We start from the raw sequence: 12,871 nt of genomic DNA, 5'->3' as shown, positions 1-12,871 counted from the left end.
TACGCCCGGTGGTGTCGTGCCAGAGGCTAAATTCCCAGCACAATGCGAACAGGTGGCAATCTCGTCCCAGTATGGGTTCACATCTGGTGGTGGAATAAACTATAGAGGACGATTCCGGCAAATTTGACAAACCCGGATTTGCCAGTCTCTCAGTTGCCAAGCGATTTGTCCGCACCTTACACCACCCTGAAGAACGTGGGAAGGGGCTCCGGACGTGCGCGTGCTCGGAATCCACAAATGTGTTCCAAAACGACCGACAGTCGGTTACCGATCCACGCCATCGGTAACTGATGGTAATGTGATCTATTTCGGTCTGTGGCTGGCATGCCGTTGGAGGACACCATGTAGCCTGATGACTTCGGTTATTTCGGAAGTTAGTACTGCGATCAGCACACAGCTGAAGCAATCGTTCAAATTGTTAGTACGTTCCGAGTCCAATCCATATCGACCTCCAAATTGAGTTTTAGACACGCTAAGTCTGCTCACTTGTACATTCATATCTTCGGCAACCACAATGAAGATGTCGTGACTTTGTTGCAATTAGGTTGTGATCTGGAGACAAGTTGCCGAACATGGGATCTCACTTGATTTTATCAGGTGCTGGACCACAACTAGTTAAAGTGCCCTGAATCATGTCCTGGTAACATCTGCGAGCAAGCTTGGACGAATTGAGTTCGAGTAATTCGTACCGTACACCCTTATGTTTAACAGCGACGCAAAAGGAGGTGGTGGTGAAACAAGAAACCAAAGTGGATGCTGTAGTGTTTACAGAAACGGACGATATGGCTCAGTGGTTGGAACGCGAATTTACTGACCGGAAGTTCTGTGGTTCGGGCCCAACCTCTGCCTCTCGACTTCCCCTGTATAGGCTTGAGAAACCTGGCATCATCCCAGCCATCGTGCTTCCTTCTGGTGGCATGGCAGTTAGGCACCCACAGGGTGCTACAGCGGAACGATTTTTACAGAAACCTTTACATAAAGTTTTAACTTGCTTGTTTCCTAACCGAAATCGTAACGTAACTACCGAAAATTCCACTGTCGAAAATGGCTTTGAGATTTACGTTCCAAGACATACAGTCAAGAGCTGGGGCGACGAACAACGCAGAATGAAACGGTTCAAATAGATTCTGTATATTTCACTTTACATACATGTCGGAAGTGACCCGTTCTCCTCTAGGCTTAGCTGCTTACTTGGCGGACAGAACATTTGAATTCGGGGCGGCTAATATGGCCACAAAAATAGCAAGGCCGGTCTGTAAGTGATGTTTTAGAGTCATCGGTTGTGGTAAACACTTATGGCAACAACGAAGAGGAGCGGTGGAACTCGCGTATGATTGGTACACAGTTCTCTCGAGTTCGTGCGCTTCATTAGCACCCGTCTCGTGTTGTGCAAGATGTTGCTATCGACTGATATCAAACTAAAGACCAACATCTGGCGTTTCTCATATTGGTTCATCGATGTACTTCAACGCCCAAACCATCCCGAACTCACAGTTCTTTGCCAGAGGTTTCAGTGTGTGCACAGAATCATCGGCGTCCTGCTCAGTCTCTTATTTGCAAGTAGTGTATATGAATGCGAGTGAAACCAAATTAATACAGCCACGAAATCTTTCATCTTCAGAAAGCCTGGGTTCCACACTCAGAATTCAAGAGCCGTACCTTGGAACCTCCTGTCCCATGGCTGACATTTTGGAAGCATTTCCTAGTTTTACATGACAAGCTCCCGTGTTTGCATGCGTATTAGAAGCATCTTGAAGTCGATTGGTAGCCTACCACTACCAATTATTCGCGCCACCGTAGGACCAAGTGTCCTCACACTAGGAATAACCCGAGCAAACGGATGGGAGTATGGTCTTACCTAGTGATTCGAAGCCTCGACATCGCTTCACTTTTTCGCTTCAAGACGTGCCAGCTACATATAAGTTTGACCCAGGTAACCAGGGAAGGTTGGCTCAACCCGAGAGTAAATAAGTAGTTTAACGTGAGCATGTCTGGTTGCCTATGCTGCGCGCCGGAGGATGCGTTTGGAGCTGTATCAGGATGTTGATAGGATTTAGTCGTTCCTCAGCGCTATTGGATATTGCGACGTGGGCGAAGTTCAACTATTTGGTAACGAAGTGATGTTTTCAGGGGTGGCCTGTTTTTGTCTGTCCCCGAAGGAAGGCAGCGAGAGTGCTCCCATAAAAATATAAATGATCTGCTGGAGGAAACATATTACTTCCCTAGTACAACATTAAGTAACTTTGCGGTCAGATCTAGTAATACGATTGATTACAGTACGAGACTCTTTACTTTTTCCGGTTGGTTCTTCTAGGTCCAAGTGACATGCTTAAACCCTGAGGCTGACAGCTTTTGGGCACAAAAAGTCAAAGGCTGTTAAGAACAATCAGTCGTAATGCAGTAAGCTCCGCAGTGTTTGAGCAACCTGACAGATTTCAGTTTGTCTAAGAGCTATTAAATTTGTTTACTGTATTTCGTTTGAACTGTATTAAGAAGGCATCCACAACATACTACTCGACCATTAGGATTAAAGTTCTACCAGGACGGATATTTTGGTTGGTGGGATATAAATGTGATTTTTCGATGTGTTTCCCAACGCGAGTTTATATGAGGCAATAGAAAAGCTAGCTGAATAACTGGTTACCCAAATTGAACACTCAACGCTTATCCAGTTATTGATTTCTAGGCTTGTTCTGATTTCTAACAGCCACCGTTTCCAGTCCCCCGCAGAAGGAGGATGGCTGTTCGGTACGCCCCATACAAATTCCAATCGTTGCTCGCGTTTTTGGACTAGGTAACTTTTCCTCTCGTCTAAAGCGTGGTGGGAGGGGACTTTGCTTAATTTCAGGACTCTGACAATCAAAGTACTGCTCGCCAAAATTCTTGCATTCTCTGGCACTTGCCGGATGATTTTTCTAATTTTCAGTAATAACGATGCTGGTTTATGTTGACCATTGAGATGTAAGTTTTTTCTCATCTCTGTTTCAGATTAGTTTTTTCTAGCACTGGGCGACTAAGTGGTAAAACTCACTAAAACCCATACGAAATGGTTTTCTTCTATAAGTGTGAGCTCGTACATCCGGCTTATATAATCTACATGGGTGCTGACAAAAATGAAAACGAAGAGCTTATCCGTTGGGGGTGGCCTGAGGACGTTTGGTTTCACGTTGATAAACTTTCCTCTGCTCACGTTTACTTGAGACTTCGTGAAGGTGAAACACTGGATGATGTACCAGATGCTGTACTGAAAGACTGTGCTCAGCTCGTCAAGGAAAACAGCATTCAAGTGGGTTTCCCTAAGTTTTTCTCAATTTTGCATACGCTCACCAGGATTTCGGCTCGAGTCATATAATCTGCAATTTCTATATTATGCACACAACCTTGACAAAAATTCAAATGTTTCCAAGTTTTCGGTTTATTTTTTTACAATCCATGCAATAAAGTAAACGTTGCATGTTATTAGTGCGTGAAATAAAAGCCTATCTAAGCGTCCACAGGCAACCCCTGTAATTTCACAATACTTGTTTCGTAATTGTGTCCAAGTTGATTGCGACAAAATGACTCCTACGCGTCTTATCCAACCCTCGTGGATGGTTTTTGCTGACCATACAGAATTAAGTAGATACATTGTTCACGGTTGAACCTTGCACTTACGAGGATATCGACCAACAAATAACCCACGCACTGACTGAGACGTAGGTATATCACCCTAGAAAAATGCCATGCCACACAGCTTGGTATGCGTTTCAAAGCTACTACCTAATACACCGCTGCAAGACTGACAAACAGCAGATTCGATTCACGTTTGCAGGAAAGCGGATCGGTGTAATTAGAGAATTGGTTTACCGTAGCAACCAGGTCCGTGTGTTGTAGCTAGAGATAGCATCTCAGCTCCGATAGTTTGCACGTAAATGGACCTCGAACTTACCTGTAAATGGTAGAATCCGCAATTCTGTGATGGGTTTCTTATTGTGGAGTGGGTCAGAAATCCAGTTCTTTGAATAGATGTAAACAAAATTGGCTCGTGATTATCAGCTTCCAGGGCTGGTAGGAACGTTGGACCTTAATATTGAAGCAGATAGAATAGATTTCGGTGGAAGCGACTCACTCTTGGCGGGTGAGCGGATAAGCCTACTATATACCATCAGTCTAGGTTTCTTGGAAAGCACTTTCCCTGCAGGTGGGTATACTATGAAAAAATCAGAGCAATTTAATTGACAGCCTGTTACTTTAACAGTGGTCGTTTGTGCATGGGTGCTTGGGATATACACTCTGAAATAGCACTGCTAAATGCATATCGGATCAATCTGCCGTTAATCTGCACCTCATATTGGCGATAAACCAAGTATTAAGGATACGTTGGTTCAAGCTGCTGCAGTTTCAGTCACCAGCAAGTGGGGGAGCAGTTGAGGTGCAGTCAGACATGGGGGGTGATTGAATAATGTTCACTGGTCAGTTAAAAAGTTGAGTCATTCTGGTTACTTGAGTAAACGGTATTGGACAGCTACGCATTAAGGACGATAGTTGTCTTGCAGGAACGCTACTGTGTTTAGGACATCTCCGTGATTGGTATTAACCATTAATGAGTTGAGTCCCGGGGTTACTATCCAGGTATAGGTTTTCAAAGCAGTTTACTAGTGCTGTTATACTTCGCTACCAGGTCATATATTCTCTCTTTCGAGGTCGGTGACACTGAGCACACCTAGAGAGTAATAGCTGTGCGAGGTAGATGGTCCTCTGACATTCATGACATACATGTCCTAATTAGCGTAAGTAGCTCATCTGTCGCGGGGAAGTTCCTCCTTCCTACCTCAGTGGCGCTAATCCAATGTTCCCAACAGACTCAGTCAATGCTTCGGAGACCCCAGTGGTCAAGTATAAAAAGCTTTCTTACATCCTCTGCGCATAGAGAGTACGTTTCCAATTCACAAAACAGTATGGAAAGTATGGTCGCAGTGTACATCCTGCCCTTACCAAGCCAACTTACGTTTTACGAGCACCGTATTGTCGACAGTTAACAGACGTTCTTCTACCGCGTTTGAGAAATGGCCTCATCTCCAACCACGCTCTTGAAGCTTGTACAAATGACCAAGGTAAATGAATTCAACCTTTATGTCGATCGACTGGTGTGCAGTTGCGAGGTTTGATGTTTTATCCTGCGTAGTCTTGCCGCAGCGCTTTAAAGGTATGAGACCCACACGAAACCGTGCGATAGAGTTGTTTAGAGCATGTGAATCAAGGAGACCAATATCATCCGTGTACGCGATATGAGTGAGCAGACGCTCCGCTTTTCAGGTGGAGGCAGAAAAGTTCCATGTAGTACACCAATGTAGTTGAAAAGGAATCCTAAGAGGATGGATGAATGGTATCTGGCGCATGACTTCAGCTGCTGATGGTGGGTTGTTATCGATGTTCCATTCAGGGTTATTCCAGAGGTTGTGGCGACAACCCGGCTGAATATTTCTTTAAATTGTTTTCCTGACCTCGCTGGAATCCAGTTTTCATTTGGTCAGGACAGCTGGCTTGGACAGGCAGTCCTAAAAGTTGAGAGCTTTTTTCGCTCTTCCATTTATCCTCCAACTAATATTGACATCAGTGTGGCTGTGCGTTTCCAGTAGCCTTCCAGCTAAATCAGCTTGATACTGTTGAGCATTGTTTTTTTCTGAATTTTTGAGGCACTGGGTATCAAGCTAAGCAGTTTTCTGAAGTTGCCGACATTGTTAGCACTATTCTTCGTACGTGTGTTAGGATTGCGAGGAGGTGGTCAATGAAGCGTCGCTGTTGCTGGCCCACACACTGGCTAGAGGACACTGATTCCGGTGCCGCTTAATGGACACCAGGGATACAGCAGCAAAAGATTATCATCGGGAGAGTAACAAAGCATGGGTGACTCTATAGTTACGGTAGTGTACCGTGCATGAGATCATCATAGACTTCAGTACTGGGCATGCCGAATCTCAATCAAATACCAGTGTTTCTGTGGAAATAAAATATGAAAATGAATGTAGTTCCATAAATTTTCGTACAAATAAAAACCTGCTAGGACTGGTTCTAACAAATATATACAGAGGTACATTCTCAGTTTGATAATGGAAGAAGTTATTTCGAATCAAGAGTAAGCTAATCCGTGCAGTCAATTGCTGGAGGTTTTCGCTAATCCAACCGAATCGTGAAGTTAATGTGTGTTCTGTATGTGACCGGCCACCCTCACTTCTTATGTTTACTTCCCTTCCCTTGTTTCAAGTTGTCTATAACTGTTCTGTTCTTCAGGAGTTATCATTCACCTCAGAATTGTTGTGTTCCAGTTTACTTTCGTTTTGTTATCAGAAGCATTCAGCTTCTTTATCTAATGCATCACTTGTGTTAACCGTTGCACAATTTCAGTCTCAGCTTGAACCAACGCATGGATGACGTCTCCTTGGTTGATAGGAGAGCATCTGGGCACTAAATTGCCAAGCCAAACGACCTATTCTCACAACTCTATCAAATGTAGTCTTGTTACTTTGTTCTGGTACATTTTTCGCGATGACGTTTTCGCTCTGGTTACCAGATAGGTTCCATTTATCTCTATCAGATTTGGTGATGCTTATGGTCTCCCTCAATGGTCTTCAGGGCTGCAAACTGAATGATGTTACGGTGGTCTATACGATGTGGGAGAATCTCAAAAAGACCGGCGACATGGCTGTGGGTCAAGTTGGTTTCCACAGCGGCAAAGCTGTCCGAAAAATCACCGTGGAGAAACGGATAGGTGAGGTCATCAAACGGTTAGAAAAGACCAAGGAGGAGCGCCTAAATTTCGACTACCGCGCAGAGCGAGAAGAGCGAGACCAACGAATTAGAGCGAAAGAAAAGGCAGCTCAAACGGCGAGAAAAAAGGCCGAACGGGAAGCACAGAAAATTCGAGAGGCGGAGGCAGAAAGACGCTCCTACGACAGACTTTTCGTGGAAAGCAAAATGCGAACCAATGAAGATGGATATGATTCTGATGATTTCATGTGACATTTGAACAATACATCATTCCCCCTACGTTCTTTTATGATATGGGCAAATAAAGATCCTGTTGACTCATTAGCTTGAGTTTCCTAAGACAAGAATTTTTCGACTAACCGTTTCGCCCTATGGTGTTGACTATTTTCGTGAATTATTTTTGCATGGTATGTCTACCCTGCATATTCTTCTCGGCTCATGTACGTATTAGGTTCCTTTTTTGCTTGAGTGAAAGCGTTAGGTTCACATTAAGCAAGTGAAGTGTTGTTTTCCAAACAGAAATAAGGCAAACAACAGACTCTCTACGCCACAGGCATCCAAACTACCTTTGCAGACAGTTTGGGTGACACAAGTGTAAAAATTGTTGTTCTGTTGGACACTGATCTATTCCAGACTGTTTTTCCCAATGATCATCTTGAACTTGAAATGCTCCACCAACCTGTAATATTGTTCTAAGCCTGATATTATTACTGCTGCACCGAGGCTTTCGTTTTCCATGTTAGCAGTGGGTACATTCGTTAGTTTAGAGCGCCAGGAAACTTATGCCTGCATCCTATATTTCCACTCGTAATAATGTGTAGTCAGGAGCGTGCGGCACGAGCAGCGGAATTGAGGACTCCATGTCACGTTGTTGGCTACCGACCTGTGTTTCGTCGTCATTTCACTACAAAATATCACTGAAAAGCATAGGGCATTAGTAATTTGCAACGCTTAGCAGGTGTTTTCCAAGATTTCTTTCAGTTAGATCATCCTGTTCAGTACACTGACTTATTTTGATCAGAACGCGAGGTCTACCAGCGGGTAAACCCAGGGACTGAACCATCGCTGACGGAACCAACTCACGTCAAGAGAAAACTACATGAAAATAGTTTAGGACTCGCACTGTCTTCAGTATCGAGCTAATTCGGAAACGACACAGCATTTTTGAAGATAATACCTTCCTCGCTTTTCATTGATTCCCCACAAAAAACTATTTTGGTCGGTCCGGGACAAGACTGCTGACTTGGGTCGATTGGATGGGTAACGGAAGAACTTTTAGCTGATATGATAGTTCCGTAATTTCCGTCGTTCGCGACAGGTCCAATCTGGTAATTGGTGAATTGCTGTTGTCTATGTCTACATCTTTTGGGATGCATAGAATATAATTATTGCCATTAGTACCGATCGTCGCGTGGCGTGCGTTGCCTGATTTATTCGTCCTGGGCTTGGAATATATTGCGCCCCACCGTGTTCCTTACTTTTCACCTATAGGCACTCCAAATTAAAATAGCTTACTGAACACAAGGGTAGAAGATGAAGCATTGCAACGTCGCCTCTGTTCGGTCATGGTTGTCAGTTGTGAAATTTAAAAATATGCTCCGAGTCTCCACTCTTGGCTTGACAAATTGGATAAGAATTCCTATGTTGACACCAAATGTTCTTCCTTTGAAGTTTTAGGCATCTGTCGAAAAACGCACCTGTCAGTATAGGACTGCCAATCATTACTGGCTATGAAGTTTGAAGCTATGCATAACTGAAGGCTAATGAAAGGATGACAATACTGTTCGTGAATCAAATAAGTTTCGGTGTGAAACTCGCGCAAATTCCTTCAGGTAGTTTGGCAGGAGAAGTTTTACCTAAACAGTCTGATATTGACTCAGATGAAAGAAAGGTCGCAACGATTTGCAACTATTATTGAGTTCGTTGAATTGCAACGAAACGGGTTAAAGCTAAAAGTAACTCCCTCTATTGTGTTTTAAGGATTTGTGAGTATACTTTTATTCCTCCAATGGAACACTGGGAACAATTGAAGGCCTTACATTTTTAAACCTGAGCATCACATACACTGCGGTTCAGAAACCTGGAAACGAGAAAAGAATCTTTTCGTTTTCAAACTTCACCTTATTTTGGAGGGAATTCCAAACATCCAGGACCTCAACACACCACTTAGCTCGATTCCTCCGAACTAGTGATTTCTTTCTATTGTTTGGGCGAAATGAAACCACTCAGTACGGTAAGAGTAGCACCAATCAGCTACAAAATGCAGGCACATCCAGTCCAGTCGACATATGAATATGAAGGTGGGGATGCTCGGTTACAATCTTAATCTTGTGATCTCCCAAAGTCTACGGTCTCCTGTGCTAAATGATGCAATGATTTAAGGCGTCCACTGTGACAGATCGTTAGTTGGCATAAACAAATGGTGTTCGTAAACCGCGATTATTGTACCGCTCAGTAACGCAAAACAATACCAACCATGGAAAAATCCCTTCAGAGTCCTCTTCACTTGCAAACTGATCCGTAGCGTATATGCTTCCGACTAGCGACAAAACCACGTTTATGGGCTACAGGCACAAAGTAAGTGAACTGAAAATATAGACATGCCATCTACTTTGTTCACGATCACAATAGAAAAACCTTCATCGGGCTTCTTGAACACGAACGTCGCCAGATAGCCTGGTAATGCTTGGGGTGCAGACAACTAGTCTGAAGGATTGTGAATGAAGCGCTCAGACATGCTAAATTAGCCTTGAAATATGCGTCTTTGTCAACTTCAATAGCCCTCATATCCTGGATAGGATCGCACAAGTTTTCTGGGTAGCTGAAGAAAACTGACCCAAAAGTAAAAGGTTCAATCGATCCCGGATAAAATGACCACAGGTTATACAAATGCTTCCCGGTTCACCATTGGAGACAGTATATCCTGAGGACTTGTGTTTTCACAATACTGAAAGTTTTTCGGCAACGGTGAAAAAGAGACAAGGTAGCAAGGTTGGTTGTTATCCGAGACGTCCGCAACCGTTTAAAGAGGAACAGTAAAACAAGATTCCTTCTAAAACTGTCTCAGGTAGGCTGTTTTTCCATAGATGGAAGGTAATATTTTCTGGTGCTGGTGTGATCTCATACTCCGACCGAGTGGTAGCTAACAGCAGGCCTACAAGTACCTGTCTACCAACCGTATTGCCTCGGGTTTAAATCGGCATCAAAGGTGTGTATGCTCGTCTTCGAGCGAACCATTTATGCACAGGGGCAATCATTGTTAATAAGGAGCCATCCATTCATCATCATGATCATCGTCAGCTGCAATAAACGCGTACTTGTCGTACAGTGGTTGTAGCTGCCGCAGTTTCGTTCACCGATGATTTGGGGAGAGGGGTAAGTAGCTGCGCATTGCAGGCGGGAGCTGATAAATTGGTACATAAATCCAGCCATCCATTCATAGAGACGCGCAAAAGAAACAAACAATGAGGTGACTCGTCAAACTGAACATGCTTATGCTCATCCGCTACTGAAACACGTAGAATAATGCGAGAACAATCGGACTGTATTTGTTGGTATTTACATATGTAGTAAAGTCGTCCTTAAGCTGGAATCTTCCGGCGTTTGGGCGCCGGCTCCGATTCATGACTTTTCTTGCCCTCCTTCGAAGAACGTCCGCGGCGTTCGAAGCCTCGTTTCCGATGCCCAGTAAGCGCAGTGCGTAGAGAAGCGCCTGGGCGAAGTTGTTCTAATTTTTCGGGTTTGCCAACATGAACCCGGCCGATTCGACTTCCAAAGACGTCGATGTGGCGATTTTTAGTCGTCTTTTTGGCCATTCTCGTTTCCGGAGGCACACGGTGAGCACGTTTCCACTTCTCCTGAAAAGGTAAGAATATATGCACAAAACAGCGATATCACGGTGAGAAACGATCAGCATTAGAAGGAAATACCGGCCGGATAACTTCAAATGAAGTTGAGAATATCCGACAATCGGCACCACCAGTTACAGGTGACAAAGGAGGTGCACTCGAGTTAAGTATGGATTAGTCGTTTGACACAGGGCCAAAATAGCACCAAGTTACTGTGGACTCCTCCCGTAAGCGCACTCATCTAGCTGGTGGAAACTACAGAGTAAAACCAGACCTCAAAGCAATTACCGATGAGCTCAATCATGCCCACGGTCCTTCTGACTTCTGAAGTATGTGGATCTCCCAAAACAACCAGAGTATCCGCTCCTCAGGGAAATCCGTTATGACTTATCTATGACATCTAGCTCCAACGAGAAAACGCTCCCACTTAACCAAGGAACTGCACGATTCGGCTCCTCAAAAAAGTTTCAGCTCACAAAGAATGCCATGAACGTGATTATTATAAAATACAGAAAACCTACGTGACCAAGGGATGAGCCGTGAAAGACTTTGGGCGCATACCAAGGCATCGATGGTATCCTAAATGTTGGAAACTCGACCAGCTTAGTTGGAAAATGCCTTCAATTTTAGAGTCATAAACCTTTCGCTAGAAGTAAATTGTGATGAGATGAACTTTGTACTGAGACGGACAGCAATAAAATTACCACTCTCTCTTTCTCCGATCGTCACTTCGTCGGCCCTTCGATGCAGTTGTTAGTCATCGGACATAGGCTGCTTATCAGCGAAGATTCATGCGCCAGTTAATGGTTTAAGTGAACAACATCCGGAATACTAGAGGAACCTGAATACAAGTTAGCAACGTTGAGGGTGCTCCTGCTGTATGCCATTATACGGATGGTGTTACTTATGATATGCTTAAGTTGTACTGCAATATGTATCGAAGGCATGACCTGGGAGCAACGTAACCCAGAACCTCCAATCAAGCGGCAACCTTTTGAACGCATTCATAAACTGGACGTTTAGATGAGAACACTTGAATTTATCTAATTCGGAAATGCCAACTTCAGACAGGACTGTCACCTGCAAGCGAGTGATTGAGTGAAACAGCAAAAAATCCCATTAAACCCTCGAAATAAGTTGGCCTTAAGGCAACAGAACACCTCCGGTGGACAGACCCATTGCGAATCGTAGAATACATGCTGGAAGGCGAAATCAGTCTAAGGTCACCGGATGGTTCCTTCAAACACAACCTTTGTGAACTTTTGTAATATTCTGTGCGACTCGACACGACGTTGTACACTGATACAAGGGCCCCGGTCCCAAAAGAAGCCGAAGGCCCCTCCTTTGTATGGTGGCCCACATTCGGAAAGAAATACTGTGTAGATCTGTTTACACTGGAGATTCATCAAACAGCTACGATAAACGTGTTCACTGCATTATCAGAGGCTACTTTCTTTTGTACATGAGAAATGCAATAAGGGTTTGTTCGCACTAAAAGTTGTTGCCTTCTTCGTAACAATTCTTTTGGAACAGTGAAAGAACGCAGTAACCTAATCATATAATTTCGTTTTCAGTGGAACGTGGTCACGCTGTGGCAGTGAAGCATCAGTGCGAACACTAATGCTGCTGTCTTTGATGATGATGGTCGCCCTCGCAACAACAAATGTCATTAGTTACATGTAGTATTGCGGCTCATAGAATTCCCCGGAATCTGATTAAAACGAAATTCCCTCTCTCTATCTGGCATAAACATCACCCTAGGTCACGCTGTGTGAAGCATCAGTGCGAACACTAATGCTGCTGTCTTTGATGATGATGGTCGCCCTCGTAACAACAAATGTCATTAGTTACATGTAGTATTGCGGCTCATAGAATTCCCCGGAATCTGATTAAAACGAAATTCCCTCTCTCTATCTGGCATAAACATCACCCTAGAAACTCAGATCTTTCAGACCAATATCTTTGCGCTTCAATACAGTTTGCATGCTCTAAAAGCTGGCTTCAAATGTATTCATATGTGTGCATGGCAGCCACCATGTCTCTACAGTACAAGGATCCCTGTAACCGCTGAATTCGCCCGTTATAGATGGAATACTGTGAACCCTCCACAAAAATGCACTGAAATGCGTAGTTTACTCAATGAGCTTACATCTGACGGTAAGTTCACACGTCGTAGTTCAAAATCGACGCAAGGACCCGAATCTTCTAGGTTGAGTTCCACGGGCATTCCTGCAGGAGTTCGAAGGGGTTTTGCAACTTCCAGCTCTGGTGCATCG

At 44.0% G+C, this 12,871-nt stretch overlaps 3 protein-coding genes across 3 annotated transcripts in view; 1 reads left to right on the top strand and 2 right to left on the bottom strand.

Annotated features, from left to right (window-relative positions):
* Nucleotides 1–2,741: 2,741 nt before the first annotated feature.
* T265_06305 (hypothetical protein) lies at nt 2,742–7,471 on the top strand (the record flags this gene model as incomplete). Its single annotated transcript, XM_009171532.1, has 2 exons — nt 2,742–3,286; nt 6,613–7,471. 2 exons carry the CDS (start codon nt 3,047–3,049, stop codon nt 6,997–6,999), a joined length of 627 nt encoding a protein of 208 aa, XP_009169796.1.
* T265_06304 (hypothetical protein) lies at nt 4,844–10,187 on the bottom strand (the record flags this gene model as incomplete). The annotated part of the gene is made up of 2 exons (XM_009171531.1): nt 4,844–4,969; nt 10,065–10,187. The coding sequence occupies 2 exons, from the start codon at nt 10,185–10,187 to the stop codon at nt 4,844–4,846; spliced, it is 249 nt and encodes an 82-aa protein (XP_009169795.1).
* A 44-nt stretch (nt 10,188–10,231) lies between these two features.
* T265_06303 (hypothetical protein) overlaps nt 10,232–12,871 on the bottom strand; it is a gene marked incomplete at both ends in the record, with an annotated part of 6,664 nt that continues 4,024 nt past the window's right edge. Inside the window, 2 exons of the mRNA XM_009171530.1 lie at nt 10,232–10,604; nt 12,745–12,824. Of these exons, the coding sequence (XP_009169794.1) occupies nt 10,329–10,604; nt 12,745–12,824 (356 nt within the window). The remainder of the gene's footprint in view (nt 10,605–12,744; nt 12,825–12,871) is intronic.

Source organism: Opisthorchis viverrini (genome assembly GCF_000715545.1).
Source record: "Opisthorchis viverrini unplaced genomic scaffold opera_v5_127, whole genome shotgun sequence".
Taxonomy (NCBI): domain Eukaryota; kingdom Metazoa; phylum Platyhelminthes; class Trematoda; order Opisthorchiida; family Opisthorchiidae; genus Opisthorchis; species Opisthorchis viverrini.
This window is presented reverse-complemented; position numbering and strand designations above follow the sequence as displayed.